The sequence below is a fragment of the Siphateles boraxobius genome, unplaced genomic scaffold, assembly GCF_051911475.1.
Source record: "Siphateles boraxobius isolate OS27281-9 unplaced genomic scaffold, OSU_SipBor_1 8, whole genome shotgun sequence".
NCBI lineage: Eukaryota > Metazoa > Chordata > Actinopteri > Cypriniformes > Leuciscidae > Siphateles > Siphateles boraxobius.
The window spans coordinates 5,231,889-5,255,051 of NW_027509208.1; the positions used below are offsets into that span (position 1 = coordinate 5,231,889).

Below are 23,163 nucleotides of genomic sequence, written 5' to 3' on the forward strand. Positions count from 1 at the left end.
TTGGGCGGGTCACTCAGAATCTGAGAATGGCTTTTTCAAAACAGTGTTATGATTATGGGGATTTTTTTTAAAAAGCACTGGGTGGATTTTAATCATTATAGGGTGGTTCTGTAGGCTACACGGACTGGCAACACACATTTATGTTCAAACGCCATGTAAAAGTGAATTATGCATAAGGTTCCCTTTAAGGTACGTGGCTAGAAATTATCCTTCAGAAAAAGTTATATTCTGAAAAAACTTCCCCTGTCAAATCCATTTTACAAAGTGCAGGCAATCTGATGAATTGATATAGCCTATAGGCTATACTATGACATTATGTGATGACTTTCCATCCTGCATCCCTGCGGCTCCAGGTGCAGAGTCCCGCCCCTAATTTCTGCAATGTGACGCTTGGCTCACTCAGCACTCCACAGTCTTGCCTGGTCACCGGGAAAAGGGTTTGGAAGGCTGGTTCAGTAGTCATCCAGCCTGCAGTGCGCATGCGCGGCGCTGCAGCGGTGTTTCCGTGTTGAGTGGAGGAGATGAGAGAGAGAGAGAGAGAGAGAGAGAGAGAGAGAGAGAATTCGAGACGCAGCGGGACGCCGAGTCAGAATAAACGAACACCCCACAAACGCTAATAATAAGAAATATAAATCAACGCTCACAGCTCAAGCCTTTAGCCATGGACGATACGGGGAAAAACACTTTAAAATGTGAGCTTTAAAGAAAGGTGCTGCAGAAACGAGCGAGAGCGGCTTTCCCCCCTCATCATCCACGGCTGATCTCGACTCATGTGCTCCCGTCCTCCTCCGTCACTCGCACCGGAGCGAAAAATGAAGAAGTTTAATATCCGTAAGGTGCTGGACGGCTTGACGGCCGTGTCGTCCCCTTCTTCATCCCCGCAGCTCGGGGCCAAGGAGAACGAGCTCATCCCGGAGACGCTTCAGTCTGAACACTTCCAGCTCTGCAAGGTGGGGAAGCTTTCAAGTGAATGTGTAACGTCACCTAATGTGGCTTTTTCTCTAATAACGCAAGTGCTTTTTCCTCACGCAAGTGCCACTTAGTGCATGCTGTTTAACACTTTATCCACAGACTTAGAGTACAGGTAACGTTTGCCTTTTCTGTCTCGAAGATGTGATGCATCATTACGTTGTGATAGAAATGTTATATATATATATATATATATATATATATATATATATATATATATATATATCTTTATGGGAACGTATGATGTCAGTCGTATTTTTATTGTATTTTCTACAAACCACTGTAGTGTAGGCTACAATATCTTTTGGTTGCGCAGCAATGGAATGTCTTTTTTTTATACATTAAAACGCTCATATAGTCTGTGTTAGGCTATATACACATTGTGCTGTCATACTCAGCCCCCTCAAACCAAGACTAAATTGTTTTTTTTTCCCACAAGCTGTGCGTGGAAAGAGCTGACTCTGTGTTTGGAAAATGCGCACAAATGCGTAAAATATTCATGCGTGACACAGAGAATCTTTTATAACCACACGGCTGCTTTTGCTGTCCATATCTTCCGCTTTTGCCTTTATAGTGTTCTGTGTTAGGCTAGACATTCTACTATTGAAGCGTCCGAATCATGTGTGGTTATAGAATGAAGCTGTGATGTTTGAGTGGAGGGAGGGGGGATAAACAACCCATTTCTTGCATAATCTACTGTGCTGGGATTAACATTTCATTTGCAATGTTGGGGCTTTTAAACCCTTAACCTTTTTTATCTTGAATATCTTTTTGAAACCACACACACGTTGTGTATCTAAAGACAAATTTTTTTTGGCCATCATAGGTGCCCTAAATGTTGTCTAGGTTGGTTTTGAGACACAGCTAGTGTGTCCAATGTGTCATGAATAGGCCTAGTTAAAGTGCTGCTGAGTTTAGCTGCCCTCTCTGGATTAGATCTGGCAGCACAATGGATGGAGTTAATAGTTCTCAGAGAAACGGGTTATCTGTGGAGGTTTCTCTCTTCTTCTGCAATATTAGATTATGAGCCCACACACGTGTGCGTGGAAACTGTAAGAGAATGACAGTATTGCAGATGTGATTGGCACATTGATTTATCTCGGATTCATTTAATCAACCTTGTTACAAGCAGGTAACCTCGTTATGACAGTAGGTGGCGACAAGTGCATTTTGTAGTGAGTCATTGAATCAATCACTCAACCAAATCATTTGAACACGGAAATTCACAAAACTTATCCTATATTAAAATTTGAGTGTACAGATCTGTTGTGACGCTAAAAAATAACAGTTGAGAGCATAACTGTAATTTTATCCTCCATTTTGTCTACTTCTAGGCAGTTAAGCTAATGAAAAAAAGACTACAATATTAATTCAAATAAATTTAAAACAGCGACTCGTTCAATGAAGGGGGTGTGCTCGTTCACTGCGTCCAACCACTGAAATGTTTCTTCACAGTCTGCACCCAAATGCCATTTGCTAGCGCTGTTGTCAGTCTTTGAAGGAGGAAAAGAGAAAAAAAACACACAACTTTTAATACGAATCAACGCCATCTAATGATTATTTAATGGAGTATGTTTTTAAATCAATTCCACATGTAATATTTTCTTGTATATTGATGTATATTTTCTTTGATGATTCTTTTATACAGGGCTAAGTTATTTTTGAAGACAGTTTTGGAGAATGTTAATGTAAGTAGGCTAAGCGTTCAGTTTTTAGAAAAAAGGTCATGAACTATATGGATACAGTTGTTTACCACTCTTTAATTCATCATTTGCGATGAGGTTACATGAGTGCATTCACACTGGTATTTTTGTCAGGCCTAAATTAAAAAGATGTTTATGAACGATGGATTAGTTTAATATTTAATTGAAAAGAGAACTGAGAGAGATGGGAAAGGATGGACTGAAGCTTGTTGCTGCTGCACAGCTCGCCGACAGGTACTCGTCCCCGCGTGCACGACTTACGTAACCCGCTTTAGCAACTAAACAAACATACAGAGACAGAGAGGATGTGTCTCAAAACCTATTCAGCTGCCTGACTAGACAGCATTATAGTTGCGCCTTTGATTCTCAGCAATGCTATCTATGTAGGCACCCCCTAGGATTTAAAACAGACACACAGAGAGAGAAGAGAGAGAGAGAGAGAGAAGAGAGAGAGAGAGAGAGAGAGAGAAAGACGCTGACAGCTGTTAAGCAGAGGACAGTGCTATAAACCTGTAGCCAACCATTGTTGTTCTCTGGATACAATGCAGCAAGGCCTCTGTTCTCACTGCCTGTTGTTTTTGTCTATCTATTGCACATCAGAGTTGTTTGAGCAATTCAAAGGCCGGTGCATTAAAATAGTTGGAAATATTCAGCTGAAACTGACATTGAATTGATATCGAATTGTCCCTGAAGGGACTTTTGACTCCTTGGTGCTGCACAAATACGCAATGCTTTGTCACTCTCCTTCAAATCATTATATAAATAAGAACGTAAATAATAATATCATGTAAAACCGGAGTTATTTTAGTATTATGTACTATTATAGTATTATTTTTTGTATAAGTTTTTGCTATTTTTTGTTTAGTTTTTAGTAAATATTTATGTGCTCTTTTGAAATAAATATTTCTATTTAGCTTTAATTTATTTTTTATTTTAGTTGTAGTAATTTTAGTACTTAAATGTTTAATTTTCGTTCAAGTTTTATAAATTGAATTTTTTAATATAATATTTTATTTAATCTTTATTTCAATTACTGAAAAGGATTTCTTATGATTGTAGTCTCAGTTACGAGTAACAACAATGTCTGAACATCATAAGCAAAAATAGAGAGATAAATAATTAAAGTAAATGCATTGTAAAATATAATTCAAATACCTTATAAAATACATTATACCATTTTAAACAGTTTAATTGCTGACTTAAATGTTGAAGTTAATTAGTGGTTATGCCACTAAACGTTACATTACGTGCTTTTAAAAACTTTTTTCTCTTCTGATTTGATTCTCAGACTGTGCGCCATGGCTTCCCCTATCAGCCGTCCTCTATGGCATTCGACCCTGTACAGAAAATCCTTGCCATCGGGACTCAGAGCGGAGCTTTGCGATTGTATCCTTTTTACAATGGAAATGAAATAGCTTGTGTGCTCTTTTTCAGGTGCACAGTGAACCTGTCAGTAAGTATTTCATTTCTTTATCAGTTGTGTTATCAGGTGTAAGCTGTTACTACTTTTGTGTTTATGGATTGTCATTACTAAGCTCATGACAAATTAATTGGGACATAAATGACCCACCGTTAGTTTTGCCTTTCTGAAATGTGACTACATTATGCTGCATCACAACATAACAAGCTTCATCTGCTTTAAAGTATGCCAGTTGTTGTGCTTAACCGAGTTGATCCGCTGTCATGGCTTGTCAGTGAGACCCGTCATAAGTCTTTTGTAAAAGGGCGTTTATTGTTACTGGATTGGGATTTAGGATCAGTAAGGCACATAACATTAGTTCAGTGACTCTCTCATCACCCTCATGATGGAATCCTAGTACATAAAGTCAGTTATTAATTATACTGAACAAGTCACTAAGGTCTATTCCCACCTCAGAGACTGTAAAGAACTTCCTGGCTAATCAGATTCTCCATTTACACTGTATTCAAATAGATGGCCTTTGATTTTAAAATGAATTTCCACGTTCCCTGATTTATTCGTACACACAGAGGCTTGACATTACTTTTCACAGTCAGTGATGCTCTAATTGAAAATATGTCTTCTGCCGTCAGTACAGGATAATTTTCTGTCAGTCAGGTCTGTAGAAGAGCTCACTTGACACCTCCCTTTGTCAGATGTTGAATGATACTGGTGGAAGTTGATACATGCGGCGGCTCTTCAGAGAACAGCCTCTTTAGAAACTGATCGTCTTTGCTCTCTGAGGATATCGGTGTTACTTAGCCCCTTTGAGCGATTGTGATCAGAGAAATGTTGGCTGCCGTGAGATGAGGGCAAATGAAAATCGCCCTAAGAGACTCCAAATTGTGATTAGTGCCACCGTCCTTTGTTTCTTTTGTCACGTCTCATCCCGAGCTATCGGCAATGCAAAAGGTATCTCAGGATTCAGCTGAATGCATATGAATGAAGTCTTACCTTTGATTTTGGGAACAACTTTGGTTATTGTTTTGCCATACTAAACTACATAGCATCTAAGGTCTGATTTTATGAGTAAGTTGACAAATCTTGGCCTGCCTAGCAAAACTGTGACTGATTTTGGAAATGCAGATTTTTCTGGTCAGATATGGTACAAATTGTGTTTGCAATGTGATCTCATTCATATTTGTAAATATTTCTTTGTAAATGTACGTGTACAATTTCATGTGTTTGGATAGACACTGAAACTGCACCGACAGTGTCCAGATTGTAAAGCCATGTAGGTACACTGCTGTTAAAATACTGTCTTTTTTTTTTTTTTTAAATACATTTATTCAGCAAGGACAAAGGGGTTAAACGGATCGTAGTTGATCAGCTATCCGTACGGACCGGGCCCCACAGTTCGGCATACATGTGATTCGAGGATTAATTGCAAAATCTAACAATCATAGTGAAAGTTTATCATTTGCATGTGTTTTGTCTTGCCAATTTACACATTCAAGTGATTTTAAAATACCAGCGCAAGAAGACGCAAAAGAGAATTTACAGAGAGGTGCGCCAACACCTAATTGATTCCTCTTTCGCATCTCCTTGCACTTGAACGGACACATACACACAAAATTATATCAAAATACCTGTCTCGGCAAGTATTCTCATGAACACAATGGGTTATGTTCATTTACAGAGAGATGCGTTTCAAATAGTGCACCAACACCAATTGATACCTCTGAGTTTGTTTATCCGTTGAACCTCCAGCAGGGATGATAAGTGTCAGAAGACTTTTACATCGTTACAAATGATTTCTGTTTCAAATAAAACATTTTTTTTATGTTTTTATATTTTTACAAAGAATCCTGAAAAATCCACCAAAATATTAAGCAGCACAACTGTTTTCAGCACTGATAATATGAAGCATCAGCATACACAAATCAGCATATTAAAATGAATTCTGAAGGATCATGTGACACTAAAGACATTTTTTAAATGAATTCATATTCAAAATAGTTTGAGTAAATAAATCCAGACGTGAGCAAACGAAGCTTCTTTAATTGTAATAAAATCAACCTATTATAAAAAAAGTTTTCGATTTTTCTTACATTTTAATCTCTGTCCAAATGTGTGAAAATGTAAATGTGCTAGAAGCACAATTAAGGTATGAATGAATACCAATGAGATCACATTGGTTTTTGTAGCTCATGCTACGGTGTGTATTTGTTGCTGCGTAGCACTGTTCAGATCTGTTTTGCAGTTGTGTAAACTTCTCCCCAGTTGAGAATGACTGAAAGTGGCAGATCAAGAGACCAGAATGGCAGAATCCTGGCAAAATCATCCAGAAGATTAGAGCAGTGGGAGGGAGAGGAAAGTCTTCAGTCTCAGGCCAGCGGGCAAATGCGCTGCGATCCCAAAAGTGTTCTGCTTCCCACAGCTCGCTTCAGACTGCAGAAAGTGACATGACAGTCAGATGTTAAAAAAGACCAGAGACAGAGAGAGAATGTACTTTTCATGCTCTTGCAGTAAAAGTGGAGTGTGTAATTTCTGCGCCACCAAACAAAACACTCCCACTGACTGCCATTGGTCGTCCAAACATATAGTCCCTCCCCTAAACTCACACCATTGGTCAAGCCAATGTTTTGATACTGCCACAGATTTTTTTACACACTTCTGCTTTAAACAACCTTTCATAGGCTATGAAAAGCCATATATTGTTATCAGTGGTCTGACATTTGAATAATTAAATTGCGGGTGGTGAAGCGGTGGTTATTGTGTAGCAGAGAGTTTTAGGTGGTCCCTGTCCTTTGCGAATTGTATTTTCAAGCACAGTGGAGAGAGAATGGCAGACTCATAACTCAACTAGCCTCGTGGGCCCCAAGACTTTGCAACTTGCACGCAGATCTATTGATCAACCTTACACACACACACACACACACACACACACACACACACACACACACACACACACACACACACACACACACACACACACACACGCACAAAGTGGCGTGATGACCTCATGGTAAAGCAGATACATTCTAAATAGTCTCCTGAGTATTTGCACTTCCTTGGCTGCAGTAGACAGTGAGATTGTTGGCTGTTATGCACAAATATATCTCCAACACTGATTGCTGACAGTCATAATCACTGTAATTTAGAATATAACCCACTATGAGTCTGATCATTTTATTCACAATGATCATCTCTTCAAATTTAATGAAGGGTATGTATTTCTAAAGAAGACGTATGTCACAATGTTCAAGCCTCTTCCCTATTATACTGTAGGTTGCAGATTATTTAAGAGATCATGTTTAGGGCTTATAATGAACACATTTGAATAAAATATCATACAAATATATGAAGGCTGTGTCTGAAACCTTGCAGCCTCTCCACCCAATCTGACAGTATTTTTATATGAAGATACCTTATCTCATCATAATATCACATCTAATGATGTAGAACAAATTCAAGTGAGCTTTAGGAATAAACAAGCAAATATTTAAAGACTAAAACACTTCATAAGACACAACTAAGTCATGAGTTGACCATTGAAAGGACATTTCTAAATGAATTTACTTCTGTTGACCGTTCTTAATCTTACGTTTTCCCCCAACTACGAAACTGCAGGGACAGGATTTTGAGTTGAAGGACACGTCTATGTTTCTTCAGATACCAAACAGATGCTGGCATTTTGTTACGTAGGCTCTGCATGTGCATACTATAATCCCATTTCTATCTCAAAGTAAAAAAGTGTCAAATAAGAAACATTTTTGTGACGTATTAAGTCACAAGAAAAAAAAAATCAAGAAAATGAGCCACCATAGGAATGTTACATTTTAAAATATATTAAAGTAAAAAAGTTATTTAAAATTGTAATAATATTTTAGATATAAATGCAACATTGGTGAGCATACGAGACTTGCTGAATGGAAACAGCATTTTTCAGCTTATGGACACTGCTGGAAACATCCATTGACCATTGGAAAATGGATATTGAGGAGTAGGACACACACACACACACACACACACACACACACACACACACACACACACACACACACACACACACACACACACACACACACACACACACACACACACACACACACACACACACACATATCGTCTTCACATCAGCTTCAAATGAACCTCATCTTGTCTCTAATGACCAATAGTTGTGATGGTACACTGTTGCTGAGAATGGTGGAACTGGTGAGACTTATTAAAGATGTGTCCCATAGTTCGATTCCGCTTGAAATATGAAATATACTAGCTGGGACATGGATGTGGTGGTTATGTGCATTAGGACTTGTGACTTGTTTTACTTTGTGTGTCTGGGATGTAGAGCTGAGCCTAACGCACACACACACATACACAGACATTGCCTGAGGATGCCTATGCCACTTCTTACGTAATCCACAGGAGCGAGGCTCATCATCTGTAGAGCTTGGCAGCAGTTTGTGTGTGTGTGTGTGCGCGTGTGTGTGTGCGCGTGTGTGTGTGTGCGTGTGTGTGTGTGGTGTGTGTGTGTGTGTGCTGTGATCGGCTCAAGCAAAGGAGTTAAAGTCTGTCCTCTCTGCCATAATGGCACAGCAGCGGCTGCCTATGATTGAGTGTGTGACTGTATAACTTACTGTACTCTATATAGCAGCAGAAAGGCCACCAATACACAACTGAACAAATCTCATCCCATTCACCAGGCATTTAAATCTCATTGCATTAGGTATAGAATGGTACAAGGAAAAACACAGTACCTTGTGCTTTTTGAAGAAATTATTTTCTTTTCTTTTTGCATAATGACCATATTAGGAATGTGCAAAAATAGATATAGAGTTAGATTTACTAGAAACTAGTCAGAGTTAAGGTTAGTCCTGCAAAATCAGGTTGCAGTCTTTTACCAGACATCATGATACAGGTTTCTTAACCTAAATGGAGTGCTACAGAACTGCACCCAGAGGTCTTGAGTTTTAGACTTGACAAGTTTTTGACTTGACAAATCGTCTTAATGCGACGCCCATAGCGAGAGACGTGCACTTGTATTCTGACAATAATTGTCTTGAAATGTATTGTTGAACGCAGGGAATCTGTTGGATGTGTCTGCGGCGTTTTAAATGGGATGCATTTAGTGACGCAAGTACTCTGAGAGGGTTTTAGCATGTTGACAGTAACACTTACCTTTAGATTTTCAGCATGGCATGCTGTCAGCATGCTAAAAGCCCTCTCTAAGAAGTAGCATCTTTGATTTTTTCCTTTTTAAAACACCTATTGCTAGGTTTATATAATATTTTATTGTATTTGCTCTCTCACAAACTCCTCAGCCATTCTTCAGTAATAATAAGCTCAGCATAATAATACCCTCACTCAGCTCTCAAGGTCCTCACATATCTATATTGCTAAACCCGCATTAATCTGGCATTTCTGCATCTCAACGTGGCCTGTCTGCGTTAGGTTCACTTCAGTTCACCCCATCATTGCCCTGGGAATTTCAAGTCTATCGGCTCATTTTTATGCTAACCTCTTCAAAAAAAGCTCCCACAATACTTGTTCTTTTTATTTTTTATGCAGTAAAAACTGAATTGGATCATCTGAAATGCTCCTCTTTCATTGCGCTTATCTAATATCGCAGTTCGATTCCCCCCCCCCAGATGATAGAGACATGAAAAAAAGCTTACGTTGGCGTCATAGAAAAATGGCCTTTAGTTGGCAAAGATAATATTAAATAATATACAGTAAATTACCTTCCTGATACAGTTTCGGCCCATCCGACGGGATGCAGGACAAAAAGAAGGGCTGAGCAGGAGCAGGCTGACACCCTCATGTAAGGTGAGTCACCACTTTGAAGGAACGGCTAATGGAAAAGTTGCAGAAGGATTCAATATTGTCTTCACTTTCAGAAAATAATGCCGTTGTTTGTGATGTCTTTCAAAGTTCAGACACAATCTCTTTCCATTAAGTCAACAAGACAATAACAAATAACACAATAGCAAATTGCTGAGACCTGACACCAGTTTAGATAGATAAACAGTGCAGAGCGTTCACAAATAGCCAAATATTCAGGTCTTGTCCATTGCACGCCACTTCTGTTTTGCACCTGCTTGCTCCTGTCTTTCTTCCATTCGCCGTCTGTTTCTCTCCTTTCTGTGTCTTTGCCTCCTCACCACCCAATCCCCCCCCCCCCATCACTGCAGTGCATTTTTGTTTCTGTCTCTGCTAAGTGGTTGCTATGCAGTTTAGAAAGTGCGGTGCAGTTTATGGGATGCAGTTGCCAGGCGAGACAGACTCCCATTCTCTCACGGTAAACTTGGCAGAATTGTGAGTCTCTGGTGTCTTTGAGGTCACCTACCTGCTCTATAATTACACACAAAGGCACACATTGCGCTTCATTGGCTCTTTGGCAAACTCAAATGTATTCAAACACTCAAATGCACACACAAGCTCAGCATTTTGTTTTTAGTGCGATAGACGCATGCAAAGAAGTGGCGTCCGCCCGTCAGTCAGTCACAACACACGCGATCACACACCCCAGCTTACACTTCATCACACTAACGAGGCTTCGCCGAGCTGTCTGTCAGCTGATCTCTCTCGCCATCAAAGTCTCTCTTTGGCTCATTGATCTGTTTCATCACTTCAAAGAGACTTCCAGTCCCAGAGAACCCCCCCCCCCAAAACCTTTTCCTCTTCCCGTTCACCCCTCCATCACTCTGCGCTACTCCAGCCCCTTCAGCCAAGCTTATCCCCTGTCAAACGTGCACACACACACACACACACACACACACACACACACACACACACACACACACACACACACACACACACACACACACACACACACACACACACACACACACACACACACACACACACACACACACACACACACACACACACACACACACACTTTTGGTCTGATTGGGTATTTTGTGTCTGGATCACAGCAAGTGTGTAAGTTATCATGCTATATGGTGAAAAAATATATTACATTTAATACATGTAATTTATTAAAAATAATATAGGCTTTTGAAATTAAAAGCACTAATTACCATGCATTTTACTGTGAGCATCTTTAACCAGTGTACTTTTTATGGTAAAATATTGTTAAAGTTGTTTTTCACAATGCATATATGGTTTCAAAGCAGATTTACAGAAAATGCATGCATTTACGTTACAATTTAGGGTGATCTGTTATCAGAGGTGACTGTGTCAATGTAATGCCCATTTTTCAGAAATGTACAGATAATACAAATCACGCAGTTACTGTAGCTAACATCATGTATTCATTTTAGGCAGAAGCAATGAGCTCATTAAAGTAATTGTTACAAGTTGTGAACATAATGGTTTCTAAGGAAAAATGTGTAATTTAAAAATGTAAAAGTGCCTGAAACATCACCATGTTTTTCAGAGTGAATTTCTGGAAACAGCTGCCGCCATTTTTTGTTACCATACATTTTTGGATAAGGTACTGTGCAGGGCTTCTGACTCATTTGCAGTTTGTCGTTTAGTGTTATGCTGACAGATTGCCACCGGCCAGTTGCCAGGACAGCCCCACCTTTGAGAAAACGAGGGCTAATTGTCCTGCTGTTGGTTTAGCAGCTAGACTGTGATCCTTGTAACCCATCAGCAGTCGTGGGATTCGATGCACGTAACAGCCATGAGATGGCCTTTGATCATTAAGTACTACCATCCAAGCCCCTGAATGGACCTCATGGCAAGAGTGGCTTTCATCCAAACACACACTGTACCGGATTGTGCAGTAGCAGGTGTGACCTTGACAGGGAGGTAGTGTGGGTGTGCAGGTCAAACCACTCTGTATTTTTCTCTCTTTCTGCATTCATGCTTTCCTGTGGGCTGAGAACCGCTCACATCAAGCTCTAACAACAGAAATATCCTTCTCTTTCGTGCTCTCTTTCGATGCCTGTTCTTCCCATCATTGTTTTATCATTTCTGGTATTTCTTTCTCTCTTTTTCTTTATCTTAGCTTTTCATTCCGTTACTCAGCAAAAGGGAAGACCACAGTCAGCGTCATTGGGCTTTTGGAACAGCTAAATATACTTCATCTTTAATCATGCCCTTAACTATTTTTGACTCCCTCCTGCCTCAGGAATTATAGTTAGGATATTCACATAAAAACAAGAAAGGAGAAGAATCTTGAGTTTGTTTAGCAGCGATTTCTGAAAAGGGAAAGCGAGTGCATAAAGCTCACTGGAAGTTTATGACCTTATTCCTCAAATATGTGTCAGTATTTAGAAAAATCTCTGTGCTATCAGAGCGAGTCATTTTCAATATGATCTGGGAGTCATCTAGCTTCCTCAACAATCATTTCCCCGCTTCTTGGGATTTGTCGCTCATATCCTAGTGGTTCTGCTCCAGATGTCTAATTGGATTTTTCTTTGACTTCATCGTCTTTCTGGATGTCGGTAGTATAGGTTAGCATTAGTTTATATAGGTACTGACTGAGATAAATCTGTAGACTGTATACTTTTTTAGACTGTATTTGTTTCACTGCAGTTTAAAAGAGACAATACTCACCAATGGTGTTGACTTATTAATTTGCACATAGGTTGTCTTATAGCATATTAAAAACACAACGTAGATATAAACAATATTAATGGACCCATCATTTTTTTGGACCCAGGGGTGTCTGTAAACTGTTTTTACTGTGGCATGAGCCTCAGCCCTCAGTGAAATACTGCTCTGCACTGGTAAAATATTACTGATAAACTCTTGTCTGAGATGGAGATTACTGTATAATGACCAGATAAGTTTTCCTGATAATATTTCTGTCAGCTGTTTAGAATGCCAGATTCACAAATAATTCACTCTGTGAATCTAATCGGTAAAACAGGTTTGCAAAAGGTTTAAAATTGTTTATGATTCAGTTTTATTCATCCATATAGTTCACTCACGGGCAGAATCATTTGCAGTGGTTTCTCACACTAAAATAGTAGCAAGATACTTTATGATACAAAAAACAATAAGAACACTGGATGAGATGAGTATTTACCTAAAATCCATTGCAGGAAATAAAACTGGCAAATGTCTTTATTTGTCGGCAATGATGCAGCTTTTTATTGCACATGCTGCTTGTAAATGCCTTTTGTCTTGCAGATATATCCTTTATATCCAGTATAAAAATAGAGATCTCGAGTCCCACGTAGAAGTTTAGGGAAGAAGGAGGCGGGAACCGGCAAACAATCAAGATAAAGTTTAATCATAAGATAAACAAACAACAAAATGAAAGTAAAGCGGCAGCCCCGCATGGGCAACTGCTGCATATAAACATAATAAAACGCATCATAAATCCTTTCTTGTCCTTCACTGTCGTCACTCTTCCTGTCACTTTTATCCTTCCGGAGCTCCTCCGTGGGACATGATACCAGGTGACGCTCATTAGATGGGGGGCAGTTGCTTTGGTTCTAATGAAAGGTTAGAAACGCCCCTGTTTGGACCCCAAAGCATTTCTAATGGCTTTTTTTTAAACTTGGGTAAAAGTTCTATTAATTATGCAAGTATTATTAATGTATTTGAAACTGTATGTTCCATTATTTTATGTAACCAACGTGAAACCGTTGTGAAATCTATGAATGGAAATATTTTGCCCTTATGCGAAATTCCCAATTACATGGATGCCTATTGAAATGCCTGGATTTCACCAGCGAAAGTATAATGAAAAATAGTCAATGTGACCACACTTTAACTGGTTAGTCTGCTAGCTTAGCATACTACAAACTGGTGCACTACTGCTATGGATTTGTATTATTTGTTGTTTGTAGTTACAACAGGCTATTTTGATTATCTAGAAGAAGATATGATGCGTTTTTTAAAACAGCTCTTGGCTTTCTCTTACTAGATATCCCCCCCTATGCTTTAGCATGGCGTTATGAATCAATTATTTTTTCTTCATCTTTCTCAAACTGCAAAGAAGACACAGGAACTCTAGCAGTTTATTTATTGCTGAATCGCTGTATTAATTCACAGTTGCATAATTGCTTGCTGTATCACACACTTTGAAATCCCAGCACTAACCTGCTTTACACTTGATGTAGCCAACTAGATTTATACTTGACAGAAAATCTAGAAAGATGAACAGAAAAAACAAAATAAAGAGAAAAGATTTGCCCAAATAACATAATTGGCTCCAACAGCTACTCTATTTTACGACCAGTATAAATGCTTCTGTATGTATTGCATAATTGTGAACGACTGATATCTATTGCTACAAACTACCACAATCTATTGTGTTGTTAGTCTCACAGAAGTACACAGCGCAATCAGTGCAGACGCAACACCATAACTCCCTTCCCCCACGTCACACACACACACACACACACACACACACACACACGCGCACACACACACACACACACACACGCATTATAGACTCTAGTGACTGTGATGTTAATTCCTGACCTATGCTGAGAGCACTGCTCTACTGCTGTCATGACATCATACAGAGACCCTATAGAGAGAGAGAGAGAGAGAGAAAGAGTGTGAGAGAGAGAGAGAGAGAGAGAGAGAGAGAGAGATGTACACGTGTAATGTGTGGCATGAGTCACCATTTTCTTAATGCTCATTGAGGCACACGGCTGGCATAACTCGCTCAAATTTGTGCTTACATGCACACTCATGCTGAACCTGTGTGATTCGGGATGCTTATGGCCACAGGGATGTTTGTGTGTTTACGTCTGATTAGTTCGGCATGCCGATTAGGCTGTGATGTCAAATGTACATGGAAGATTTAGATGGAAGATGGGAAAGAGTGAAATTATTGAATAGAAACAGAAGGGCAGTTATTTCAGTATTCAGAATCTTGTCACTTGTGATAGAAAGTGTGATGTGGGTGGCATTGTGTGTGTGTGTGTGTGTGTGTGTGTGTGTGTGTGTGTGTCACAGTTTAAACAGGGTTTCTGGTCCAAGTGTTGCTTTTTCTGCAACCTCCTACATGCTGCTTCTTTGGCCATGTTTGGCGAACAGCGGCCTCCTATGACAGGGCAAACACCCACACAAACAAACACACATAAAAAAGGGCCAGCTCAACTGAACAGTTGTTTAATGGGGCTATATGTAAGAATTTTCATGTATTAATCACTTTTTTATTGACAATGTGTGAACAGCGTGTAATTAAACTTAAAAAATGAAACCTTCTCCGGCTTCCTAGCTGGTCTAAGAAAGTACTTGCGATATTTTGCCGGGAAAATCAAATTGAGGTCTATCGAGGTCACATCTATCCATCTATCCATCTATCCATCTATCTATCTATCTATCTATCTATCTATCGAAATTTATTCTGTAGTATTAAATATTTGAACTTGTTTTCATAGAATCGCTTTGTGTGCTCAGATCTCATTGTCCCCATTAGACGTACTTTCACCCATGCGCAGACACACCAAGAGAACACAGGAGTCTTCCTGTTAGTCTCTTCTGGCCTTTTACTCTATTACACAGTTGCTGCAGAACCATACATTTTTAATGCACTTCCCAAAGTTGCACACTGTGCTCAATGCGTATGTGTGTGTGTTTGAACAAAAGCTGAATCTCAACCTTATGCCCTCTATATTGATGAGTTAATGGTGCAGGTGAGTGTGAAAGCTTTGCAAGTAAATGCTACTTTTATAAACATTGTAAAATCAGCACGAGCAGAATTGTGTAATACTGTTTGTGAAGGCTACTGTGTCAGCTTCCTTTATTAGAAAACTCTAGGATATTTACATAATGTCAGGGTGATTAAAAAAATATTAAGTGGCATCTAAATACCTGAGACTAAAAGTGAAATTGCTTTATTTTTAAAACAAAGAAAAGTATTTGGTTGAAATCAGATGATCATGTTTTCTGATATAATTTGAGAATGTTACATAGCATCTTGTGCATCATTTCAGTAGTTACCTAGAAATAGTAGAGAATTATTCATGTTATGCCGTAATGTTTCTCTGTTTTCAGTTTTCTTTTTTCAGGTTTGGTTTGAATTAGATTTTGAATCACAGGTTTTCAATGTGGTCTCAGATGTCTGAACTGCACCATATGTTTGTGCAAGTCTTTGTTCACTGTGCCACTGTTTATTGGATGTAATTTGTGTGCTTGTGTGTGCGCGCGTGTGTTTGTGTGTGTGTGTGTTTGTGTGATTTTAACAGTGGTAGATGCATTCCTGAATCATTAAAAAGATTCCAGATTCTCTCTATCTGATTCTAACTTTGTTTCCTGTGGGTGTAGTAAACAGCTGTGTTTTGTATCGCCAATCAAACTGTCACGCTGAGGTTTATGAACAAAGCCTGAAGGAGCTTTGGGATGGCAGAGCACTGAAGGGGTGTGGCGCTGCTTTTAAAGCCAGGAGACACATTGCTCTGGAGATCAGCGACTGTATGTGTGTGTCTCAGATGTCTCCAAGTTAAAAATCTGATATCCTTGGAGGACATGCATTGAGGATGAAGGTCAGAGCTTTTAACGGGGGACATGCTACACATGTTTTCAAAAGAACAGAATGAATGTATAGCAGGATGAAGCGACAGCATGCAATGAAGAGAAAGATAATGAGAAAAAAAGAATTAGAAGCAGAGGAGGCTGGTGGGGGTTGTGCACCCATCTCTCTCTTCTTCTCTCATTCTCTAGCCCGTCAGCTTTAGCTCAAGGCTCTTGTGACATCTTCCACAACACAACAGCATTTGCATAATGCTCACATCCACGCAGACTGGGATATCAGAAAGAGAGATTGGAAGGTTTTCATTCATGCCAAAGCTGGATCCAGTCAGTCAGATGGGGACAGAATTCAAACTGTCTGACCGTTTAGGATTCAACGTACAATCAGGGCTTAACAATAAGGATTACCCACTTGCCCTTTTAGGCCAATGCTGCCTCTTTTTATATTCATTGATCTTGTACGTCCATTTGTGTACCTTGCAAACTTAAGCATTTGCAAATGCTCCGTATTTTATAATATTATCAATGCAGATTTTGTATAAAAATGACTTACACAGAATGTTTTGAAAACCACAAACCAGTCAAAAATGTTGTGCATACTTTTCCATAAAAGTTTTCCAGTTTCTTAAAAAGTGGAGTAACATTCAAGCTGTATAGTTTAATTTATGTACTTGTAATCATAGCTGATTAATCTCCAGCTTGTTGCAGTTTTTTTAAAACATCTTATACAAAGTTTATAAAGAAAACTGAAAAATAAATATTTCTAGCAAATGTAAAAATACACATTACTAAAAATTGCCAGTAAAAAATGTTTAAAAAAAAAAACTTATTGTTGAGGCTTGACAATGTATGTCAATGCAAAGTCCTTTTCAAGGAAAGTCAGTTCACCTGACTACCATATTTACAACACCTCCCTAACTCTTATCTATTTTAACGGGGAAATACTACAATCTCAAAAACTGCTGGCCAAAATCACTTTTACATATTTTAAATCAGTAATAGAATGAACCATCTCATAAATGTTGTTTTCTTATGCTAAAATGGCATTAAACAAAATTCAGGTATGACATCTGCAATGACATGATGACATTGCCAATTGGTGGTTGGCTCTTTTGTTTAGAAGGCAAGACTTGCATTACTACAGCCATGCTGGACTGGAGGCACCATTTTACTCATTGCAGTTTATTTCATTCAAAAGTAATACAAGTGCACCAACTTGGTAAACAGTATATACTGTTCTTATGAAGAGGATTATTAGTCTATCCTCCATTCTTCCATGCTTGCATCCATCCATCCATAAATAATGGCATGGAGGGCAAATGTCACAGTTAAGGGCCGTACACACCGGGACGAATATCGGCGCACGTTATTCGCCAGCGTTTTTCAACACGTTTTTTGTGTTCACACCCAAGCGATTTTCGCTGACGATGAGCCGAGAGAACATGCAAATTCATTCCCTGACATTACATGCCGCTTAATGTAAAACAGAAATAAAAGTTCAAGCCTATGTACATGAAAGACAATTAAGTGAAATGAAACTCACCATCAAGGCCCATTTGCTCTGCAATAGCACTCCATAACAGTTCTCTTTTATCAATATTTTTGTAGTCGCTATCGCGTTTGTCATACAGTTTCTTATGTTTCGAGACCAACAGCTCTACATTTATCTTGGCTTGCATCTTCCTCATCTTCTTACCGGCAGTGTGTAGACGCTACTTGGCGTATATCTTCTTCGTCGTTATGTATGTGTGCTCGGCAAGACCATTTTTTGTTTGAGCGCCCCCAAGTTGTGTTTTACTGTAACTTCAGAAGCTCCAGACACGTGAGCAAAAGCGGCAATCTTATTGGTCGGATAGTTTTTGACGCGGTGTGTCAAACCAAAAAAACAAACCTGAGGCGTTTTTAAAAAAATTACGCTTTTACGCGTGGCGTTTTTCACGGCAGTGTGCACACTCACATTGGCACCCTGTGTTTAATCACGAGGCGTTAAACGTCGGCGAATATTGTACGTGAAATTCGTCCCGGTGTGAACAGGCCTTAAACTTACATACTTCAATCAGGTGTTTTTTGCAAATTCTTCTTATGTACGCACTGCACTGTATGTCGGCAAGTAAATGTTATCTGGCTCTCTTGCATAGATGAGACCTTGTAAATTGTAGAAATTGCGAGTGACTTGTGAAAGTTTTGGAAGAAGCACCAGTTAGAACAGGCTTAAAACTAAACTATTCAGTGTCTTCTTCCCTATCTGACTTTCTGTCTTCTATGTATATAAACTGCTTAGTGTTACTCCTTGTCTTATTTTCCCTTGCTCATCTCATCCATCTCCATTAGTCTTTCCCGTGTTGTGCGTATGAGGTGTTAGTGGACCGTCAATGTGGACTGAAGGAGATGGTAATGATATTATTCACAGCGGTGTCCATATGTTCCGCCCCACGTACTCTCTGATGCAGACGCGCCATCTAATGCGATATGGCAGGAGGACGAGCACTGTAAAGGTCAAGACAATCAGGAGACTGTCATTCACGGTAATTTGCGTTGGCTGAAATGCCATATAAGTGGTGTGTGAGGGTATTGTATGATCAGGTGGCATTAAGTCTGAGCGTGTGTTTTTTGGAGGTGTTTCGTGCTAAACCTCACCGTTTAACCGTTGAAGTATTCCTGTCCCATTGGGACTCGTCTCGTATCTGGAGGCGATAGTCATGTCCTTGAAATACGCTTTTAACCCGTCTGCTACAGGGGAGACGCAGTACATCTCAGGGGAGGGCTGTTAGATTCATACAGCCTTTAGCTGTGCCTAACTGTTTCTCTTTCTGGTTTATTTTGTTGCTAATGGGGTGCAGTTGAAGAGATCACAGCTGGAGGACATTATAAAAATGCAAAAAAAACCAAAAAAAAAGTGGTGTAGGTTTAACACGATTTAACCAATAAGCGGCAGCTTATCGACAGATTGTTTACAGCATTACAGCATTTCTTTTATTGTTGAATGAGTTATAACCAAAAATAAAATGAATTTACTCACAGCCATTTCTTTTTACTGTGGAACACAAAAAGGGGTTTTGAATAATATGATGGCTGCTCTTTGTCTGTACAGTGAAATTGAATGGTGATCACATATGATTCACTTTTTCTGTGAATCATACGTTTAATTTCATTCTGTTCCTCACACAACCAAATGACCTAAAGTGGCAATATAATGTTTAAGTCATTTAGTGATGCTTTTATTGTGCATTTTTTTGTCCTTTTTGGAGCTTAATAGACTTTGGTCCTCATCCACTTTTTTTTTATAGGAACTATAATAGACATTCTGCTAAGCATTTCCTTTTGTGTCATACGGGTTCAGAATGACACGAGGATGAGTAAATAGTGACAAAATGTTCTTTTTTGGGTGGACTACCCCTTTAATAAAAAGCAAGTGAAATAAAGGGACATTAGGAGTTTGGAGAAAATAGAACAGAATAAAGGAAAGAACAGATACTGCAGCAAGTTGGCATTTCTTAGATAGTGTTGAAGGATGTTTCTTGTCCAGGCAGCATGCTGACTCATGAGTATAGAGGGAAGAGCTGAATAGTGCTGCTGGCTTCACACAGAAGCTTTGTCCTTGATGGAATTTTCTAGAATCTGGAAGAGACTGAGGTATTATGGGTCAGTGCACAGGCTCACTAATGTTGTGGCTTTTGATTCACCCTCGGGCTCGTTGTGAGGGGTCAGCAACAATTTGTAACCACTCAAAAGTGACTTGACTTCTTTTTTCTCTCTTTCTTTGTCTTGCTCTTTCACGTTTTACTGCTTGTATGTTTCATTATTCACATTCATACTTAGTTTTAATTTTCCTTTCCACTAACTGATGGACCTGGTTAGGACCAACGCTTGGATAAACTTGGCCTGCTACCCACGGACAACCTTTCAACTTATTCACAAGTTGTTGATGCTAATTGAAAAGTAGCTAATCATTTTCTTCTGTGCTCAATCTGAAAAACAAAGAGGCAAATTCAAAACTCACTTAAAACCTCAGTAGCCAGAACAGAATGTTTTACCTGCCAAGTGCCAACACTTAAGGACATTCTGTTCTTATACCTGCTTCTCTATCTTCGGTTATCATTTCTTCATTTATTCCCTTTCCTCTTTCTCCCTCTCTTTTACCCCCTCCCTCCTTTACTATTTTCATCTATCTCTTCCATCTCCCCATTTGTCTCTCCCTCTGTCTCTCGTACTTACCTTCTCTTCTCTTTTTTTCCCCTCCTTCTTTTCCATCCTTTTAATGACTGACTTATCGGGACTATGCCCTGGGAATTGCTCCGGCGTTGGAAATCTTGACTGTGTGTGTGCTATATGGTGTCCCTGGACAGATAAGATAGTGAAAGAGCAGTTGATTTTGCTGTAGCGTTAGAAGGAAACGCATGCAGGGGGAAAGACATAGTTAAGTCTCTCAATGGAAGTTGGCTCTCCATTTCCTAAATTAAAAGCTAAATATTACCCATCTTTTTTGCGAGCACATTGCTTGCGCCATGACCTTGTTGAAGTCAGAGTAGACAGCCTTGCCAAAAAGCATGAGGTTTTGCGTGTGTGTGCGTTCCAGCGCTAGGAAAAAACTTACCAATGGAAGCAACACTACAAACTGTATTTTTCAGTAGCATGAAAGTGTGTTTTCAAAATATTGTAGCTTTTTTAGTAATCAGCTTTGAATTGTGATCGACCATGTTCTTTTAAATGATCATCTCTCTCATATTGTCTTATTCATTCTTGTGAATCAGTTAGTTTCAGGCTGCTGTTCATTACGATTTTAACCCTTTTTTATTAGTATTAATTCATCTTTTAAAATTAGGTTAATTAATTCCGAAAGGTTTTAATCAAGATTTTTGTGCCCCCGATCTCAGTCACTGAATATTGAATATCTGCCGATACAGAGTCCCGATCCAATAATTGTATTTTCCTAGTGCTTGGTGCACACTTCAAGTACATCAATGCATTGCAAAGACACATGCCTTTGGTGTGAGAGACCCGGGTTCGAATCCACTGCGAGACACCAATGTGTCCCTGAGCAAGACATTTAACCCCTAATTGCTCCAGAGGCGTGCAACCTCTGACAATATAGCAATTGTAAGTCGCTTTGGATAAAAGCGTCAGCTAAATTAATAAATGTAAATGTAAAGTTACTAGTCCAGCCTTCCCTCATGGGAGCATGCATTTTAATAGGACACCTTGGATCAAAACATTTATTCAACAGCCATAATGATTTGTGTGAATTTGAGACTTCTGATCAGACATATATCAGATACAGAATCATACACAGTTCACAGCCTCACCGTATGTTTAAATGTTGATTGATTTGGTGTTTGGAATGTCTTTTGTTGCTTCCCGTGGGTAGCAATATCCTATTTCATTCACCATACCCAGTCAGCTTCTCCCTCTTTCAGCCATCGATTCTGTCTTCATCTATTCATCTGAAACGCAAAGCACGTTTGATATTAGAGATAGTGTCAGAAGACATTTCACAGACTCATTTGAATGAGATAAAGCACTGGGAGCTGTATCAATGTCCTGTTGCAAAGTCCTAACGCTGTATATCCAAGTTTTAATCTTTGATTTGAGCTAACATCTTTGCAATTGGATGTTAATATGATTTGTTTAAAAAACTCACAAATTTATGCCTGGGACACAACGACTAGATGATTTTCAAATCTTAACCGATTTTAAAACTGTGGGTGACCACAGATGTAAGGGCATTCAACCGATTTTTAGCATTATAATCCCTGAATGCACACGCGAGAAGATGTCCAGACCATGTGACCTGACCATGCCTGTCAATTTTAGTGGCATTTTCACAGTGAGACGAGATCTCACGAAGGCTTGCGAGATCAAACATGACTTGAGAAGAAAAACATAGGTAGGCAGACAACATCGTCCGCTGGATCTCCTGGCATGAGATTTGTTTACGAGAAGAAAAACAAAGGAGAAAGATTCTCAATACTCCCCTTTCGTGGCATGTTTGTTGCTGCCAAGTTTCAGCTAGAGAAACACGCAACATCTGGTTGGTGAAGCTTGCTTGCTCTTATTGGCTTTGGTGGGTATCAGAGTAGCCTGATCAAGAGTCGGAAATATCCAACATGTAAAATGTAAAATAAAATGAGAAAACAGTAAAATAATGAGAAAGACACCACACAATTGAGGATTTTTTGGACAAAAAGACAGTTGCTAGAAGCCAATTGCAGTTGGTGGTTGCCAGTTGGGCTTAAAATCGTAAAGTGTGTGGCCAGCCTCAGATTATTTTAATAAAGACTTTGTTAATTAGCCGAGTCAGCTTATATAACTCATTGACAAACAACTAAGAAGGTCCCACTTTCAAATTTTGACAAGCCCTTGAAAAAGTTTAAAACCATGCTTCTTTGTATTTTGTCTTTTGGCCTCTGGCTACTGAAGAGTCTCCTAGCTTTTCATTTCCCCTGTCCCTCTCTTCCCTGTTCTTTTGCCATTGCAAGCTTCCTAGCTTTTGTATTTGTGTGCGTGTGTGTTTTAGAGGTTCTACATCATCCTCTGTGAGTGGTGAATGCTAGATCTAAATTTAGCTTGAAGAACAGGGTCATTAATACTCTCTGGCCAATCTCCAGGAATCAATCACACCCACCTACAGGGAGAGAGGCTTTTAATGATGCACACAGCACTTTCTTTCTTTTGACTTTC

At 39.3% G+C, this 23,163-nt stretch overlaps 1 protein-coding gene across 3 annotated transcripts in view; it reads left to right on the forward strand.

Annotated features, from left to right (window-relative positions):
• Positions 1–523: 523 nt before the first annotated feature.
• Positions 524–23,163, forward strand: part of stxbp5a (syntaxin binding protein 5a (tomosyn)) — a 96,450-nt gene continuing 73,810 nt past the window's right edge. The window contains exons 1-2 of one of the 3 annotated variants that reach the window (XM_077221075.1): positions 524–950; positions 3,961–4,058. In XM_077221075.1, coding sequence (XP_077077190.1) covers positions 771–950; positions 3,961–4,058 — 278 coding nt within the window. In that variant the 5' untranslated portion in view covers positions 524–770. The remainder of the gene's footprint in view (positions 951–3,960; positions 4,059–23,163) is intronic. The other 2 variants (XM_077221073.1, XM_077221074.1) reach the window with 2 other exon arrangements.